At 37.8% G+C, this 18,115-nt stretch overlaps 2 protein-coding genes across 7 annotated transcripts in view; one reads left to right on the top strand and one right to left on the bottom strand.

Moving 5' to 3' along the window:
- Window positions 1–8,168, bottom strand: part of LOC139952902 (polycystin-2-like protein 1) — a 29,317-nt gene extending 21,149 nt beyond the window's left edge. For 5 of the 6 annotated variants that reach the window (XM_071952189.1, XM_071952191.1, XM_071952192.1 and 2 more), the window contains exons 1-4: window positions 7,573–8,168; window positions 5,172–5,285; window positions 1,433–1,563; window positions 172–425 (exon numbers count right to left, since the gene is read on the bottom strand). In XM_071952189.1, the coding sequence (XP_071808290.1) occupies window positions 172–425; window positions 1,433–1,563; window positions 5,172–5,285; window positions 7,573–7,942 (869 nt within the window). In that variant the 5' untranslated portion in view covers window positions 7,943–8,168. The remainder of the gene's footprint in view (window positions 1–171; window positions 426–1,432; window positions 1,564–5,171; window positions 5,286–7,572) is intronic. The other variant, XM_071952194.1, reaches the window with a different exon arrangement.
- Window positions 8,169–10,534: 2,366 nt separating this feature from the next.
- LOC139953294 (prefoldin subunit 1-like) lies at window positions 10,535–17,213 on the top strand. The gene is made up of 4 exons (XM_071952775.1): window positions 10,535–10,583; window positions 12,070–12,236; window positions 15,251–15,335; window positions 15,776–17,213. Exons 1-4 carry the CDS (start codon window positions 10,545–10,547, stop codon window positions 15,863–15,865), a joined length of 381 nt encoding a protein of 126 aa, XP_071808876.1. The 5' UTR covers window positions 10,535–10,544; the 3' UTR covers window positions 15,866–17,213.
- The last annotated feature ends 902 nt before the right edge of the window (window positions 17,214–18,115 follow it).

The following is an 18,115-nucleotide window of genomic DNA, read 5'->3' as shown; positions in this document are numbered from 1 at the left end:
AACTGACTTCATTACATTACACGTACCTGTTTATGTGTGTTGTGTCGTCATACAGCTTTCAAGAAAGAAGGTCAGACCATGTATTATTTTTTTGAGGTTAAAACACAAAAGGCCAGCATGTGGTTTATTTCCCTAAAAATTACTAAGAGTAAAAAAAAAATTAGTTCTTACGCAGTGCCATTCATAAGCCCAAATGCTTGTTTATCTTCGACACTCTCCGAGTACGGCGCGTAACACTGCTTGATGTCGTCTCTGAAATCGCTGTGGACCACACACGAGGAGTTGGTCACCTTTAGTTGTCGGATACGTGGCACTCCGAGGAGTTTATTCTCGTAGAAGATGTACCCTCGTGCATCGTCGGTTACGTTCTCATCATTGTACCATTTGTCCCAGTACAGGCCGTCCATCAGTGGAGTTTCTGCAAACTGAATTAAAAACGAAACTTTTTTTTATACAGTGTCACCATCTTTTTTATAAACCCACTGCATATGACGTCACATTCTCAAAAAGGAGGCAGATCATTGGACAATAGCTGTTCTCTGTGCGTAAAAACAGGCGTATGACCTCAGCTTACCTGTTGCGCTTAGAGTTATGCAAGGGGAAGCTATTATACAATACAGAACATGCCTCCGAACAATGCGCCTAATGTTGGGTGTCAACTCTCTTTTGTGCATGTTTGTATATGATTTTGACACCCTAAATGACACCCAGGATAGGCACATGCGAGTACGCTACGCGTATTGCAAGAGGTCTAATAAGCACAATCTCTAGCTGCCGGGCAACCTCGGTAGTCTAGTTGGTAAGACACTGCTCTAGAATTGCAAGGGTCGTTGGTTCGAATCCCACCCGAGTAACATGCCTGTGATATTTTTTTCACAGGACTCGGGAAAGTACTGAGTATACAGTGCTAACACACATCGGTGTATGGGTAAAAACCAAAATTAATTTAAGCACAATCTTGAAAGCACAAGCACCGAGCAACAGAGCACGGATGGACTTTGCAATCGATCCTCTCCAGGACAGTAGCAATGCTTGTAGGAGAGTACAATGTGCAAGATGTGATATTTATTGTTGGTTTCATCCATACACAAAACTACCTGACTTAAGGTTCATTCAGAATGATCAATGTTACAAAAATAAATTTAAAAAAATGACATTGTTTTGACCAACCAACCAACATTTCTCACTTGTCCTTGTGAGTATATTATACTTCATTGCTCGATATATTTAAAGTTTTTTTCACCAGAGTCAAAGTCAACATTTGAACACAATTTGTTTTGTTCAAGATTTCATGCCTACACACAGTTAGAGTGTTATTACTCACTTGTGCGTTCATGAATTTACTTGCCTGATACTTAAACTACTGGCCTAGGGCCTGGGTAAAAATTGAACCCTGAAAACAACTGAGAATGAAGAGAAGTGAACAACATACGCGCCAGAAATCAGTCATTGTTGTCATTCCACGGAAAGTATTCTTGGTGTCAGGGAATTGGGAGTCCAGGAAAAGCTCTGACATCACCTTGGTGTAGTAATACATGTTGGAGTTTGTCATGCCGAAAGTCACTGCAAGGGAGAACAAAATGTAAAATATTTAAAGGGAAGGCCTGTACACGTTTGGTTATTACTCAAAACAAATATTAACTTAAAAACTGACTTGGTAAAGAGCATTGGAGAGCTGTTGATAGTATAAAACATTGCGAGAAACGGCTCACTCTGAAGTAGCATAGATTTTGAAATAGAGGTAATTTCTCACTCATAATAAAAGACTTCTAGTTAGAAGTCTTTTATTCCTGTCTGAAGGGGCACAAATTCGTCTGACAAGGATTTTTTTTCAATCATCATTTTCTCCCAACTCCGATGACCAATTGAGCTCAAATTTTCACAGGTTTGTTATTTTATGTATGTTGCGATACACCAAGTGAGAGCACTGGTCTTTGACAATGACCAACAGTGTACCTTCCCTATAAACTATGTTTTTTAAAGAAAATGGTTCTTTTAGCTTTATGATGCCTCAGTGTTTAAAAACTATACACAATAGAAGATTAATTTCTAAAGGCCTTTTTGATTACAAAATCTGACATACATTGTCACTGTTTTCACAAAGAGACACTTTAGCCACGGCAGCCAAACTTTTCTTAAACATTTCTTTGCATGAAAGTGGAGATATTTAATCATGCATATCAATTGTTGATTTATTCATAGTAAGTTTAATTTATGAGTAATAAAGTTCATACAAAGTGTCTCTTTATAAGAAAGCCCAAATGCAGAGTATGCGTTTTTGGCACCGTGCCAGAACTATTTACTTAAATTTGATGTAAAAAGTGGTAAATCAAAGGGGATTTTCATGAAAATGCAAAACGGACACTTCAGTGAAATTCTTGAGCTAACTAGTGTTGTTCCGAAACTACATGTACATGCCTAACGTTTTAAGACTAGAAACTTGTGTAAAAAACCTCGGTTTGCCAAAATGTCTGATTTTTTTCAAGAATTGCCAACTTGTGAAAACAGTGACGATGCTGTCTTGTTCACTGAAACAACCATCTATTTACTATGAATTTTACATGTAAGTTACATTGGAAAACAGAAACATTTGACTAGTCTACATCTTTATATTGATTATCTGATTATTCATGATCAATGAACTAAACTTGATAAAAGTTCACAAAAAACAAACGTAATTTAATACTTGGAGAGAGAAGGGGGATAGAGGCAACATTGACAACATTGAACTGTGAAACACAACATAACACTACAGCATAGAACAAGGACCACACAATGACCACAGCCATGTCTTAAATTCTCCCTACATGTACTTCAATCATCTTGTCTATTCAGCCCCCAGCTTCTTCCAAGGCAAGCCTCTATTGTCACAGTGTATTTACTTAAAGAGGATTCATCAATAATAAATAAGTGTCTCTGAGAGGCACTGACGTAAGTGTCCTGATGCTCCTCAAGAAAAATTGTAAAAATATGTAAGCTCGATCTTAGCAGAGGCTTAGCCTCTTTCTTTTTCCGCTTGTAAAATTGCTTTTTTTTGTGCATTTGACCCTAAAAAATATCCCTCCTGCTAGTTAATTTTTCATTATTCCTCGGGAATTGATTGGTCAGAGTTGTCTAGCAACCAACCGACGTCATTCACATTACGAACAGGTTGGACGACCATCAAAATCGACTCGCAGAAAATGTGAAAGGTTGTTTCATTGTTTTCCAATACTACATAATATTATGCGTCGACTTCAAATACCATGCATTGAAGATACGCAGTCAATCTAATGAAGGTTGCTGCGCAATAAAGCCATAAATGACTGATCAATCATTGCCATGGAAACGGGTACCAACAGGCAGGTTGAGGTAGCAACAGCTGCATCTGTTGCTACAACGTAGCGAGGATGAACTAAAAACACGGGGGGGGGGGGGGGGGGGGAAGATGAAGGGGGCTTCAGTGTTGAATTTCTGAACAATTGTACATTGCAGTTTAAGACTGAAATATATTGTATGCTTCAATGACCACATACTCAGTGGACACAATATCATCGCAACCTATTATATTTAATGGTTTTCCGGTAGGCCTATAGAAAGAGAAATGGTTTTCAATTTATAGACTGCATGCACAAACATGTTAGGGGTTGAACAGATAACACATTTAGCATGCATATCTTTTAGAGGCACAACAGTGTAGGAAAATTATTTCAACAGGATTTTTAAGTAGGCCTCCACGTTGTACACGTTTGGTTCATGTACATGTCATGCGCAGCTTTCTCTATTAGACCTGATACAGTACATCAAAGGCCCCCGTTGCCCATGTAATTGCCTTGGTGTCTATTGAAATTTTCAAATTTTTTTTTTTTAGAGGTGGCCTTTACCAAGGAGAAAACACCTCTGTGCCTTGCCCTTTCAAAAACAAAGCATCAGGCCTCTCTATGGGCACAAATGTCTAAGGTCAAGAAAAAAATAAAAAATCAGTTGAATTTGTGGTTTTTCAGAAAGAGGAGGGTAGGGGGCCATGTCATTCATTTCATAATCATTTGTTTTTCAAAGGAGGAAAGCGTCAACAAAAATGACTTCATAAGTCTTAAATGTGGGTAAAAAGCAGTTGTCAAAAGAATGGAACGCATCCAAACTGTAATATCAGCATTTAAAATTGTTCTAATATAATACATGGCGTGCGTGGCTGAGTGGATAAGAACGCATGACTGTACTGATTCTGATTAGCGGAGTGCGGGTTCAAGTCTTGGTCAAAGCAAGCAGGTCCTGTGTGTTGTGCAATAAACAGTTATAAAAGAACCCAATTTAACAAAACTAATCAGGGCGGGAAGATCAATATTTTGTTTACTGCATCCAAACCATAATATCAGCATTTCAAAGTGTTTTAATATAACTCAGAATAGCGTGGTTGAGTGGATAAAAAAACAAAAACAAAAAAACAAGACTCGAGCTCCAATAAAGATGGTGGCCTTTGAGGAAAGACATCTTCAGACATTAACAATCTTATACTAAATGCACGTATGCATACATGACAAATTTCATAGAGCAGAAAATATTGCTTTAAAAGCAACTTTCTGCCTAGCAGAAAGGAGGAGGATACCAGTCAAAATTGTACATGTGACAAGGTTGTTTGGCTGGTAACCTCATTCTGGAAAGCAAATTTTGTTGTGCTTAGCATTTTTTTCAACTTTTAAAATCAGCTCTTTGAAATTGTGGCCTGTACATAGTTAGCCTTTCACTTATTCGCCCCGATGATCCTGGTTTGATTGGCGGCATATTGCAACACAGCACCTGGGAAACCAATTCCAGGGTACATGTACTCTAGAATACTCTACCAATAGGCATTTGCACAGCTTCATCCTTAGACACATTTAAATTGCAACTGAAGAGCGATTTGTTTCCTTAGTCACTTTAATTAGGCACTCTTTGATCCTTTTCCTCGTATACAATTTTTGTTTCGGTTTGTTTCCTCCGCAGCGCCTCAGAGTAGTTTTCTAGATAATGGCGCTATAGAAATGCTTACTATTAAAAGTGTTATTATTATTAATTATATACTATGTAAAAAAAAAAAAAAAGTATCATTCATGTAATTCAAACAGTAGCTATGCATACTCTACAGGATAAATAATGCCGCTCTTGGAAACATGGTATTAAGCATGGTGTAAATGTTAAATGTTAATACTCACTCAAACACAAAAAGAGCAGAAACACCAGGTAAATAATCAGCTCTCTCAGGGTGGTCTTAACATGAAGCTCTTTATCTTGTTTAGTGTCATCCGTCTGCCGAGTCCGCCAAAGAGCTGGAATAAAAACAGAACGTTTGTTAGAAAATGTATCTGGCAAGCTTTTAAACAACCAATCAAAAAGAAAAAAATTATCTGAAGGAAGTATTACCTTTCTTGCTTTAGTTTGGTTAGGAAAGTTTGGTAAGGTTAAAAGGCAATCAGTGTTTAATAAGGCCTATGAAGCTCATGACACATTGTAGGCCTACTCGAACCATTTTTTTTCTTTTAAATATTTTTTCCTTTCAGTAAATGAAGTCATAGGCCCCCTAAATAAGAGAGCTCAAAAATACTAAAGTTGTTACAACTAAAATTTTGCATATTTTTTCACTATTTTCTCCTAGGACTACATGTATTACACATGATATTGTACCTAGGCATTATGGTTGATAATGCAAAACATGAACCCTTTGTGGGACTATTTTGTCAGCTCTATTGATCTTTTATTATGAAATAAATCAAACAGTTTTAAAAGTACTTCAATAATGAATTAACCACGGAAATTTGAAATTAAAGTTAAACAAAAGATTTGTCAAAGAATAGGGCAAAAATTTGAACAGGAATTTGATTGTGAATATAGGTTTTACCTTATTTTTACAATTTATTTTATAATTTATAACATTATCACCTTTTAATGATGAAAAAACACAACAACAATAAATACTAACTTGAAAAATGTTTGTTTAAAAATGAATTTTTTTCATTTGTTATTTATATAGGCCTCTAAAAGTTTGTAAGTTTTAATTTTCAAGAAAACCACATCGTTTTCTTGTCCTTGTGCAATTAATAGCCAAATATTCGTTTTAAAAGAAACTTAACTTCTTCCTAAGGACAGGAGTTTTAAGGTTTTTTCAAACAAATTAATTAATTTGTGGACTTTTAAAGAAGCGTGAACTGGATTGGATTTTTGTCACAAACATGTGCCACCCAAAGGTAGTAATTGTATCATGAAACTTTTGTCATTTTGATCTGTTTCATTCTGTCATCAAGAGACAATCGATGAGTACTTTTATGCAACTTCAATAAACCTGAAATCAAATTGGCTTTTTTTAATTACGGTCGACTGTCTCAACTAAATGAGTCAATAAAAATGTTTGGCATGATTTGTGGCGTTCTCATATTACGGAAGGCTACATCTACCTTCCATGCCTTCTCTTCTTAATTATTGATTTGTATGACTTGTTACACTCATCAATAATTCATCTGTGTTCTTACTGTTTATTGGCGGTGTTCCGAGGCATGGTGAAAACCATTTGCGTTGTATGGAGGACCCATTTGACGTAACTTGATCAATATTTTTATTGTGGTTGCCTAGCTGGGAGGGGACTCAATCGTTAATTCTCCAGGACTTGCTAATAATAAATATATTGGCTCTACGACGGGCACTGGGCAGTTTAACAATGTTTGTCAGCAGTGTATGGTTAGAGGCTGGAGTTTAATTTAAGTCACTTTTACATAATGTTTCAACAACAATAACAATTTGTTGTTTTATAATTTATGTGAAAATAGCATTATGGATGGATGATTACATTGCAAAATCTCCCTAGAAATATTACAAACATAAAGGCACTTTAAATATTTTTTTGTAAACATTTTGCTAGAATAAAAATGGTTTTTAACATAATATTACTTAGTGATAAAAGGCCCCATGTGATTCTTTTACATGATCAGACAACAGTTACACAACAGTTAACTCATTCCCTTGCCGTTAAATATTGCTAACATCTTTACATTTATTGCAATTTATTATGTTAACTGTTTAATGCAAGTTAATAATACCTGCCAATCATTTTAAAGTAATTTGATATCAATCATTCTTTTGTTTTTTGTTAATGTTAACATGCAAAATATATGAAGCTATTTATTACCACAAACTTTTTAGTTTATTTTATGAACAAGTTAATAAAAAGTTGCGATAATCATAACCCTCCATCCTCTTGTTGGTTGAAACTCACTGTACAGCACATGTAGTTAATACGTAGATTTCACAAAACTAGCAAAGCAATGTCTTCATAGATAAATAACTCAAACTGGCGGTACTTTGTAGTGATTTTATTATGTGCCATGTCCACATGGTCCAATTATCCACTAAATGTCCACTAAATAATTTACAACAAACATGGTGGAGACTGAGTGTAAAACTGGTGTAATAAACCCGTATTTTTGTTATGAATATGATCCATGATTCCATGGCCAACCAACCTTGTCATGTGTTTTTCAAATTAAAATACAAAAATATGCATTACATACCAGCTGTAAACAAATAAATAAATTCAAACAAGTCTTTCCAGAAATGTTTACTTACATCTTATTCCTCTCTTTATCTTGGTGAAGCATCCCGCTTTTGCCTGTTCCGCCTTCTGCTTTGCTACTTTGGGGTCGATGGTACGAATTTCACCGCCGACGTACAACTCGCTTTCCATGGCGGTGGGAGCATGAACCTTATCCTCTTCATCTTGGTCGTCGAAATCTTGACCATAATTTCCCTTCTCTTCGCTCCCCATGTCAAAACCATCGTTGTCACTCCAAGCCTGCCGAGAGGCTGAGCTAGACGGTCGTCTTTGCACCTCATCCTCCATGATTTGATCCATCTCATGTTCGTCTCTTGGCGTCAGTCGCCCGGCAGCAGTCGAACCACTGGATATTGGTCGCGGACTTACCCGCCTTGAAGCCATGTTCCCTCGGTAACTCTATCACCAGAACGAGCAATCTCTTATCTGCTCAACGACTAATATATGATAACGACTCCAGTCCCACTTTAAAGCATAAACTGGAGGCAAAAATTAGGTACGACCATGGGTGGTTGTTTCCTCTCGTACGTGTTTTCTTTTTGGTCCTTGAGTGACTGATGCTTTCTGATGGTGGTGGTATACTGTTTGTGTGTATTTTAAAAGCGCACGTCGACGGTCGGTCGTCCAAAAACTGAGGAGTGCAATAAAATAGTCAGGTGCCAGAAGCTTCGATCGATTCGTTCAATAACTTAACGTCCTTTACGCGTCTTAGAACAGTCTAGCTCCCCACCCACTTTGTGACGACTACTTTCTCCAAACTTTCAGGGAAGTTGGGAGAATTTAGTTTCAATCAACTCGTGGTTGGTGTGTAATTTATTCCTCCATGGTGTAGTAAACAACAAAGTAAAAAGAAGAGAACAGTAAATAATCTCAGCCGGCCACAGTCATTTTAGGGCACTAGTACTAAAGGCTGTACGAATTTATACTGTTTGGATAGAGTATGATTAGCTGACGTTTGGTATTTACATTAAAAAATCACAAAATTTCTTTGTAAGACTGTAGTGGTGGGGTTATAGGTCGGGGGGGGGGTAAAGCAGCTTTGGACAGTATAGGGCAACAATTTGAGAAACTTCCATTTCAAAGTACTTCAATTCGGTTCTTGAAAAACATTCCTATTTACCCCCTCCCAAATTTGAATATTAGCAGCGTGTCAGTGTATGTTCCAATAATTGCTGACCCCCCCCCCCCCCCCTTGCGTGGACATAAAGGTTGGCGCTCCAGTATTTTTACTCGAAAACGCTACCACCCTTTGAAATAAAACTTTAAGGAGGCCTACATACAGGTTGCTAGTTTTATGTAATAACAAACAAAGATTGACAAACAAAGTAACAGATATTACTGCATGCAAGCCCTTGAACCATATCGAAAACTAGACCCATGCTGTAGGCCTACACATTTTTTTAAAGCCAGTGGACACTATTGGTAATATTGTCAAAGACTAGCCTTCACAGTTGGTGTATCTCAACATTATGCATAAAATAACAAACCTGTGAAAATTTGAGCTCAATCGGTCATCGAACTTGCGAGATAATAATGAAAGAAAAAACACCCTTGTCACTAGAAGTTCTGTTCGTTTAGATGGTTGATTTCGAGACCTCAAGTTCTAAACTTGAGGTCTTGAAATCAAATTCGTTGAATTCTTTCTCGAAACCTATGGCACTTCAGAGGGAGCCGTTTCTCACAAGGTTTTATACCATCAACCTCTCCCCATTACTCGTCACCAAGAATGGTTTTATGCCAATAATTATTTTGAGTAATTACCAATAGTGTCCACTGCCTTTAAGTGTTGACATTTATCTTTCTTTCCTGAGTTCGACTAGTTCGAAAGATTCAAAATTTCAGAGCGCCTCAGTTATGGGTCTGTCGCGAACCTAACCTGCCTGGCACTCAAACTTCTCAAAGTAATAGTATCCAAATTGCCAAGGTTTATTAGCACATCAAAAAACCCAATCACTACTTATGTTTTGTAAAGAATTATACGCCCCAACCGCATGTGTGCTTTGGCGCTTGCTAATCAACTAAAATCAACTCCTTGTAAACTATGATCATCACATCGGATAATACCCTGGAACTGATTAGGTTTTACTGGCAGATCACTTGAAGCATGTAATTCAAGACAAATTGGATGTTGATAATTACCACCATCGGCATTGTCGATTATGATGACAAGTGACCCTTGGAAAGTTCTCGTTAGATGCTACCCTATCATGGGTCTCGATTTTACTATGGCTAGGGCAGGGCCCAATTTCATAGAGCTGCTAAGCACAACAATTTGCTTAGCATGAAATTTCTTCCTTGATAACAACAGGATTACTCAACCAAATTTCCATTTTTTGCATATTGTTTGTATTTAGCTGTTGTTTTCCTTTCCTGAAAATCATGTGCAAATTTGGTTGGTAATCTTGTTTTTATCAAGGAAGAAATTTCATGCTAAGCAATTTTTTTGTTATTTTATGCATTGCATTATGTTGAGATACACCAAGTGAGAAGACTGCTAGTCTTTGACAAGTCCAATAGTGTCAGGGGACCTGTATACAACAAAATAAGAACTTGGAGATATTAGTTGGCCACACTTTTGTCTAGTTGGGCCTACTAAAAGAAAATATTATAATTTGGACCCTTCTAGTAGCTTCCACAAGACCATCTGGATCTGGATCAGTACTGCAATCAATGCAATCAATGTCGGGAGGTAATTATGCATCATGTACTTTCACTCCTTCACCACCCGGGGGAGGGGCATTAACAGAAACAAGTAAATCTCTCCAAACCCTCTTTATCAAATTAGTTATAATTTCCTACAACCATCATGATACAATGTAGAAGAGATAAGAAGAGATAACTAAACTAAAACAGATTGGTTTAGTTGTTTGCTCCCCTGTCTCCCACCGACCGGGGATAACTCCACCCCCTTTTGAGGAGTGAGCGCATTATTATTTTAACGGTGCCGAGAACCACGCCCTCTCTTGGTCAGAAATTTATAGTCATCATGGCAGCCCCCGGTTCAGTCGATCTTGAGCTCAAGAAGGTGATGAAAATATCTTTAGATTCTGTTTATTTAAAGTATCATTTATCAATTGTATTGCATTATTATGTTATCTATGATATAGTCGGTTGGAGGACGAACATTTTACTTCGGAAGTTGTGCGTTAAGTTAATGAAACAAACGACCACAAGTGATCAATCAATATTCATTTTTGATCATGTGTGTTGAGTGATGATATGTAGGCCCTACACTTACACTGCACATCATTTTTATGTTAAAACATTCCTCTGTTTATTTACTTATTAAAGTTCATTGCTGTTCATGTTCATCTAGTTATTTGACATATTCCTGAACAGTAAATGTTTCCCTAAATATTTCCCTTCCCAAGTAAAGTAATGGGTGGTAAAGTTTCCGTATGGCGCCACCACTTTTTCATTCGATATGAATTAATACTTTAGTTTTAGTATCTAATTTGTCTCATTTATCTCTAATTTATCTCAATGAGCTTCTTTTTGTAAACATTTGTGAAAAAGTGGTAGCGCCTTGTGGAAAGTTTTTTTTTTTTTCAGAAACCAACAGTGGACAAGAAGTGTAGAAATAACAATATTCTCCCTCCTCGGGGCTCGGTCCCACTAAATACCGACAACTGACGACGCCTCACGACAACAATTTTTAAATGCACTTTAACAAAACATTTAAACATAAGTCAACCGTTAAATATATGCACAAGTGTCATATGCATCTAAATCACTTTTAAACTGGTGAAAATGTTGTTCTTTTTTACTGTAAAAAAGGTGATGTCAGGGAGGGGCTTCCACCAGGGCTTTTCTGAACTTTGGGTCATATTTTGAAACACCTTAAAAAAGTTGATTTGAAACAAGGTCTTTTGAATGTTTCCTGCCTGTTTTTTTTATCTTGGTTCAAGTGCACCTAATGTGCACTGCATTGCATCCTGGAGCGATATGTTCAATTTTGTGAAATTATAATTTTATTTTTTGGTCTGGTGTATTCAGCCAATATTTGCGTACGTATCGTTACCATGTTGATGGTGAGAATCTTATACGTACATGAGCTGTTCTCTTTGTAGAATGGACCCTTCCCATGAAATATGCTTATTACATTTACGCATGCGTACAGACCCTATTGGTTGGCAAACGCCTTAGAGTTGTGGGTTGCGCAATCGCGTCTGCGTCACGTAGCCATTAGCCATACGTAAAAAACAGAGCGATTTTTCCCTCATTTTACCAACCAAAATGTTAGTGCGCACGCGCTGTGTGCAATTTACATATTTCATGGGAAGGGTCTATTGCTTTGACGTGACCTACTTACTGTTCAAGTTGCTAGTTATTGTCTACTCTTAGTAGAACCATGGTAGAACTAGGACTATGAGGTTCGTTCTGCTGTCGTCTCCTCGAACCTCACAGTTCTAGGAGTAGGTATCGTCCATCAAGGGTTACAGTTATTGCTTTTACGACTTGAAAACATTGTGACATTTTTTTCACTGTCGTCTTTCTGTCATGTGTTCCAGGCTTTTCAAGAACTACAAATCAAGATGATTGATACATCACAGCAGTTGAAGATTTCCGATGCCCAGATAGAGCAATTAAGGAGACAACAACACCACGCTAGACTAACAGATAGCGAGCTGACTCAGCTGCCTCCAACGACGAGAGTCTATGAAGGAGTCGGTAGAATGTGAGTTAAAACTAGTCAACTTTGTGGGCTCCCTGATTGGGGGACTGTTGATAGGCTCATTAGGGATAAAGGCTTCGATCAGGGTATATTTATGTCAAGTCGGGATATCTTGTCATTTATGTGATGTGAATGATTGCTAAATGCTGAAATAGCTGTGACAAACACACCTAAATTTACAATAAAACCTGGGAAGGGGCAGCCAGGGGATCACCTAAAAGTGTGGGTACTTTTTGTAACACAAAACACAAACGTCTGTAGGTTTTGTAATAAACTAATACGGTTTAAAGATAATGATTGTAGAATACTTCCCTTGAAATATTAGGCCTACTTGCTGAGGTACTGTAGTTAACACAATTAAACAAAAACAATTAGAGTAGACTTGTAGTCAAGGTAGACTTGTTCAAGGTCGCCCCAATGAGTCATCGTCTAGATTGGACATCGACACCAATCCAATTGTCAAGTTCAATTGTTGGCCAGTGGACTCCTTGCTCCATGGAAATTCTATTTAAAACAAGGTTTTGGAAAACTGAATATACTGTGAGAGGAGCTTTGAACTAGGTCAGTCTAAGTAAGTTTAATCAGTGTTTAGAGAGTAACCTTGCATCTTTAAAAGCACCTGAGCTGATAGTCCAAATTACTTGTGTTGAACTTGTTACTTCAGAGGAAAGCCGTGATGTCTTACAATGTTTGATACTATCAACAGCTCTCCATTGCTTGTTGCCAAATACGCTTTTATGCTAACACTTATTTTGAGTAATTACCAATTAGTGTCCAGTGCCTATAAGCACTGAATACTTTGTACTTTGTCGAGTTCTGTGAATTTTTTTTATTCAGTTCGGATTCCGAAATAATATCAACTTCTACAAGGGCAATGGCAAAAACATGTAATCAGCAGTGTTGTAGCTTGACCAATTTTAGTGGTGGGCTCTAAATCCAATTTAGTCCACCTAGGGTGAGCGGTACAAAACCATTATTCATGTTTAGATATTGGGCCATCATTGCTGAAGTGCAATCTGGGGGCAATCTGTGCTGGGCAGCATAGTGTATTTTGCTCAGAGTGCTGGGCAACATTGGTTAGTTGGGCAGATCCGCCCGGCACCGCCCACCGTGGCTACAGCTCAGGCTTTAAAAAGTGTTTCCAGTATGTGAATCTCACTATACACCTAGAGTACTTGACGGTCGTATCGTCACCCAACGATTGTCCAACATGAATTGCAGAATGTTGCGGAAACATCAATTTGTCATAATTCAATCTCTCGTCGCCCAACCGTGTGTGTACACGTGAGGTATGTGCCATGTCAGCTGGAGTCAGGGCGGCGGTATGTGATAGAAGGAACAATCAGGATGTGACATCGTTAGTCACAATTAACAACCTGGATAGCAGAAAGATTTCCAAGTAGTCATAAACAATTATCCAACTGAATTCCAAGATTACAATTTTGTGAATCAGTCCAAACTATCAATTTGAAGAAATTTAAGAGATTTTAGGATATGTCTTTAGGTAATCTATAAACAATCAGGATGTGACATCATTAGTCACAACTAACAACTGGGACAACATAGATTTCCAAGTAGTCATAAACAATAATCCAATTGAATTACCAGGTTACGATTTGTACCTATTCATGAATCAGTCCAAATTTATCAATTTAAAAGAAGTTGAAGAGATTTGGGATAATGTCTCAAAGGCAGTGGACACTATTGGTAATTACTAAAAATAATTATTAGAATAAAACTTTTCTTGGGGACGAGTAATGGGGAGAGGTTGATGGTATAAAACATTGTGATGGTGAGAAACGGCTCCCTCTGAAGTTCCATAGTTTTTGAGAAAGAAGTAATTTTCCACGAATTTGATTTCGAGACCTCAGATTTAGAACTTGAGGTCTTGAAATCAACCATCTAAACGCACACAACTTCGTGTGACAAGGGTGTTTTCTTCTTTCATTATTATCTCGCAACTTTGACGACCGATTGAGCTCAAATTTTCACAGGTTTGTTATTTTATGCATATGTTGAGATACACAAAGTGAGAAGACTGGTCTTTGACAATTACCAATAATGTCCAGTGTCTTTAAGGTAATCTTTATACTAGCTGAGACTCAATTAGAAAATTCAGCCCCCTGAAAGACTCACTTCCAGGGCTTGGAATATGGAGGACAAATTCACGTCTTGTGGCTCGTAATTTTTTCTGGACCAGAATTTTTTTCATAGGACCAGATTTAAAATGACAAAACAATTTTAAAATACATTGTTGTTGTTGTGTTGTTGTTGTGTTGTTGTTGTTGTCTTGAAGAAGAAAAATATTCGTCTTATGGGTTTCAAGTTGATCTGGGTACTCAACATAAATTAAAAGATATTTATCAGACTAGTTGGTTGGAGTATAATTATTTTTAATGTAGATTGAAAATCATTAGACCGCCGGACATGTCCAGTTGGGAGTTTACTGGCCTGACATTAAAAACACTGGCCTAGTGCCTGCAGTCCAGTCTAAAATTCGAGCCCTGGCATCTTCCAGGGCCCAATTTCATAAATCCTGTAAGCATGAAAAAATTGCTAAGCGTAGAAAAATCTTGCTTAGCAGAAACTGGTTCTCAGGCAAATTTCCAACGAGTTTACATTGTTGCAACTGGTGTCTCACTCATGTTGTTTTTGCTTTTGCAAAGAAATTTGCCAAGCAGTATTTTCTGCTTCATGAAATTGGGCCGTGGTAGGGAAGAAAAATGCGAACAGAAAAATACAGATCAAGATGATTGTTGGCAACATGATAAAGAGTCTTAGATAAATGGGTACCTATGAGGCAGAGATGGTTCTTGTGATTGATTTAGTTTAGTAGCGCATATTTGCTGCGCAGCCTGTATACTCCTCAGGTAACTGGAATGTAATAATGGCCCATTGTCCAGTGACCAGGGTTTATAATATTGGAATCGCTTTGAAATGCCCTTCGGGTGTGTAAAGCGCTATATTTAAAAATCTTTTATTATTTTTATAATTATTTTTATTATTATTATTTACAGGTTTCTTCTTCAAGACATTGCCAACATCAAGGACACATTAACTACCAGAGTCAAGGCAGCTGATGATAAGATTAAGAAGCTGCAGGTAAACATCGTTATGCCAACTTCTTCTTCCCCATGATCTTTCCTCCACCTCCCTTCTACATGTACTTTGCTTCCAGTCTCCATCTTTGCCTACTTCTTCCTCACTCTTCTTCCTCGCCTATCTTTTCTTCTTCCTGCCCAACCTTTACTGCTTCCTCATGAATTTCCCCCCCCCATCTCACTCCAAAATAATAATAATATCAAAGTCTTATATAGTGCGCGCATCTACCAAACAAGGTACTAAAGGCGTTGAGGATATACAAACTCTCAGAAAGATAGGTTATTGCATTGATGAATTCTGAGACCCATTTATTTAGCAACTTATAATGGTTAACAAGGTGCTACGGCGCATACAGCAGCCACAGCCAGGCACACCGCTTGGCCACGACACTTCCAATACCGAGTGTAATGGATGAACAATATTCACTGCTTTCATTACAGAACAGCAAGGCCTACTTGGAGCGAACCTTGAAGGAGAGTGAAACAAACCTCAGAGAGATGGTCGCCAGTAAGCAAGCTGCCAAGTCGTGATGCTACTCAACGCCCCCCCCATGTCCAACGACACCCTGTATGCTGTGAATTTATGTCCTTTTGTTCCTAAAGTCTGATTGATTAACTAGATCTGTCCTCTGGAATATGTTTAGCGTTCTCCCTTAAAGGGTCTGGGTACTTTTTGTACGACACAAAATACATGTCCAAAGATTTACATTGAACTTACACTGTTTGAAGATAATGATGATAGAAAGCTTCCCTTAAAATATTACTTGCTGAGGTGCTGTAGGTTTTGAGAAAATAATGAGCATGTACAACAGATTTACGCGACTCTTCTGAAATCATTGCTCAGTGATTTAAATCACTGATTTTTCTCAAAAACTTGACAACTAATGAATTTAAAACTAGTGCAGGTAATAATTACATACATCTACATTCACAGTGAGTAGGAATTCATTTTAAAGCCGAAAACTAGGTATCAAAACCCTTTAACAGTGGTTTCACTGGCCAAACACTAGTTGAAACACCTGACGAGGAACAGTCAGCATTCTGTCTAACTGGTCCGGCTGGCGAGTTGATTGTTTTCCACTTCTACACAGAAAACACTAATAGTTCATACTGCATCAATCCTATCACATAGTCCCATGCTAGTATATGTTGAAAGGAAATCCCAAAACACGGACCAGTCCAGTGAAAAAGCTGGCGGGACAGCGAAATGCCAAGCTAAATAGTCTTGCTGGATAGTCGCTGAAAAAGTCAAGTTCTGCCTTCTGGATATCTCATAGCAAATCTATTGGGAGATATTGAGGCACTAGTTCCCCAGGTGTCACCCTCCCCCTAACAACACCCCAGCCCCTTCTAATCAAATGTTAAGGTCACCGTGGTCAAGTGGTGAGACCGCAGGACTTGCAACCACAAGGTTGTGGGTTTGAATCCTCAAAATAACCGCTGATTTCACAATGACTTGAATAAAGTATTGTCGTCTGGTTACTGAAGCACAATTTCTTGATTTGTGCAATTCATAATCACGGACATTAAAACAATGTTTGTATGAGAGAGATTGGCTGTTGCCGCCAGCTTGGTATTTAATTCCTTTTGTGGGATTTTGTCGAGTTCAGTTTACGGGAATATCATCTAAACAAACAAATAAACAAACATTCTTTCGAGGGAGTTGTTAACAGACGAAATTTGGATCAAAGGGTAATGGCCATTTTTAACTGAGCGCTTTTGGTACTTCTTTTTGTATAGGTTTTCACTTTACTTTTTGTTAATAAAGTGTTCCAGCTTTCCCATTATGAAACGTGTATTGTAAAGTGTTATAAGTGCTCATCGTTTTTGAATTGTTTGAACGATTGTTTGAAAATAAATGTTGCCACCTTAAACTTGAGTTACATCTCACTGTAGTTTTCTTTTTACGAGTCAAGTCTTTGTAGAGTCAAACTTGTTTGATTTCAGGCCTAATACTCGGCCTCTGGGAAAAAGTGGGACAATTTACAGAGAACAAGGGCTGACATGCTTCATTGGACTTTTCATTGGACTTTTCAGACTCGGGAAGTACGAATAAGATGCCTTGGCCAAATTTCATGGAGCTGCTGAAGCAGAAGTACTGCTTAAAGGCAGTGGACACTATTGGTAATTACTCAAAATAAATATTGGCATAAAACCTTATTTGGTAACGATTTGTGGGAGAGGTTGATAGTATAAAACATTGTGAGAAACGGCACCCTCTGAAATAACGTATTTTTTGAGAAAGAAGTAATTTTCCACAATTTTGATTTCGAGACTTCGTATTTAGAATTTGAGGTCTCGAAATCAAGCATCTAAAAGCACACCACTTCGGGTGACAAGGGTGTTTTTTCTTTCATTATTATCTCGCAACTTCGATGACCGTTTGAGCTCAAATTTTCACAAGTTTGTTATTTTATGTATATGTTGAGATACACCAAGTGAGAAGATTGGTCTTTGACAATTACCAATAGTGTCAAGTGTGTCTTTAACAATTGAGCAGGATAACAGACACAAATTTTCCATGTGACCAGGGCCCAATTTCAAAATGCTGTTAAGCAGAAATTATTGCTTGACAAATTTCTTTGCTAATATGTCTCGGCAACAATTGAGTGGGGCACCAGCCACAACAGTGCAAGCTTAATGTAATTTCGGCTGGTATACTGTTCCTGCAAAGCAAAACTATTCTCTGCTTGGCAAGTTTGTCTGCTTACAGGTTTATGAAATTTTAGGCCTCACTTCGGTTACATACATTTGATTGGTATAGTAACCCCCCCCCCCTCT

The sequence above is a fragment of the Asterias amurensis genome, chromosome 21, assembly GCF_032118995.1.
Source record: "Asterias amurensis chromosome 21, ASM3211899v1".
Taxonomy (NCBI): Eukaryota; Metazoa; Echinodermata; class Asteroidea; order Forcipulatida; family Asteriidae; genus Asterias; species Asterias amurensis.
Note: the sequence above shows the minus strand (reverse complement) of the source record. Positions and strands in the feature narration are given on the sequence as shown.

Bases quoted from the DNA above. Each gene is read 5' to 3' on its own strand.
- LOC139953294 (XM_071952775.1), top strand. From the start codon at position 10,545: ATGGCAGCCCCCGGTTCAGTCGATCTTGAGCTCAAGAAG. The intron at 12,237-15,250 runs GTGAGTTAAAAC...TATTATTTACAG, and splicing joins TATGAAGGAGTCGGTAGAAT to GTTTCTTCTTCAAGACATTG. The intron at 15,336-15,775 runs GTAAACATCGTT...CTTTCATTACAG, and splicing joins ATAAGATTAAGAAGCTGCAG to AACAGCAAGGCCTACTTGGA.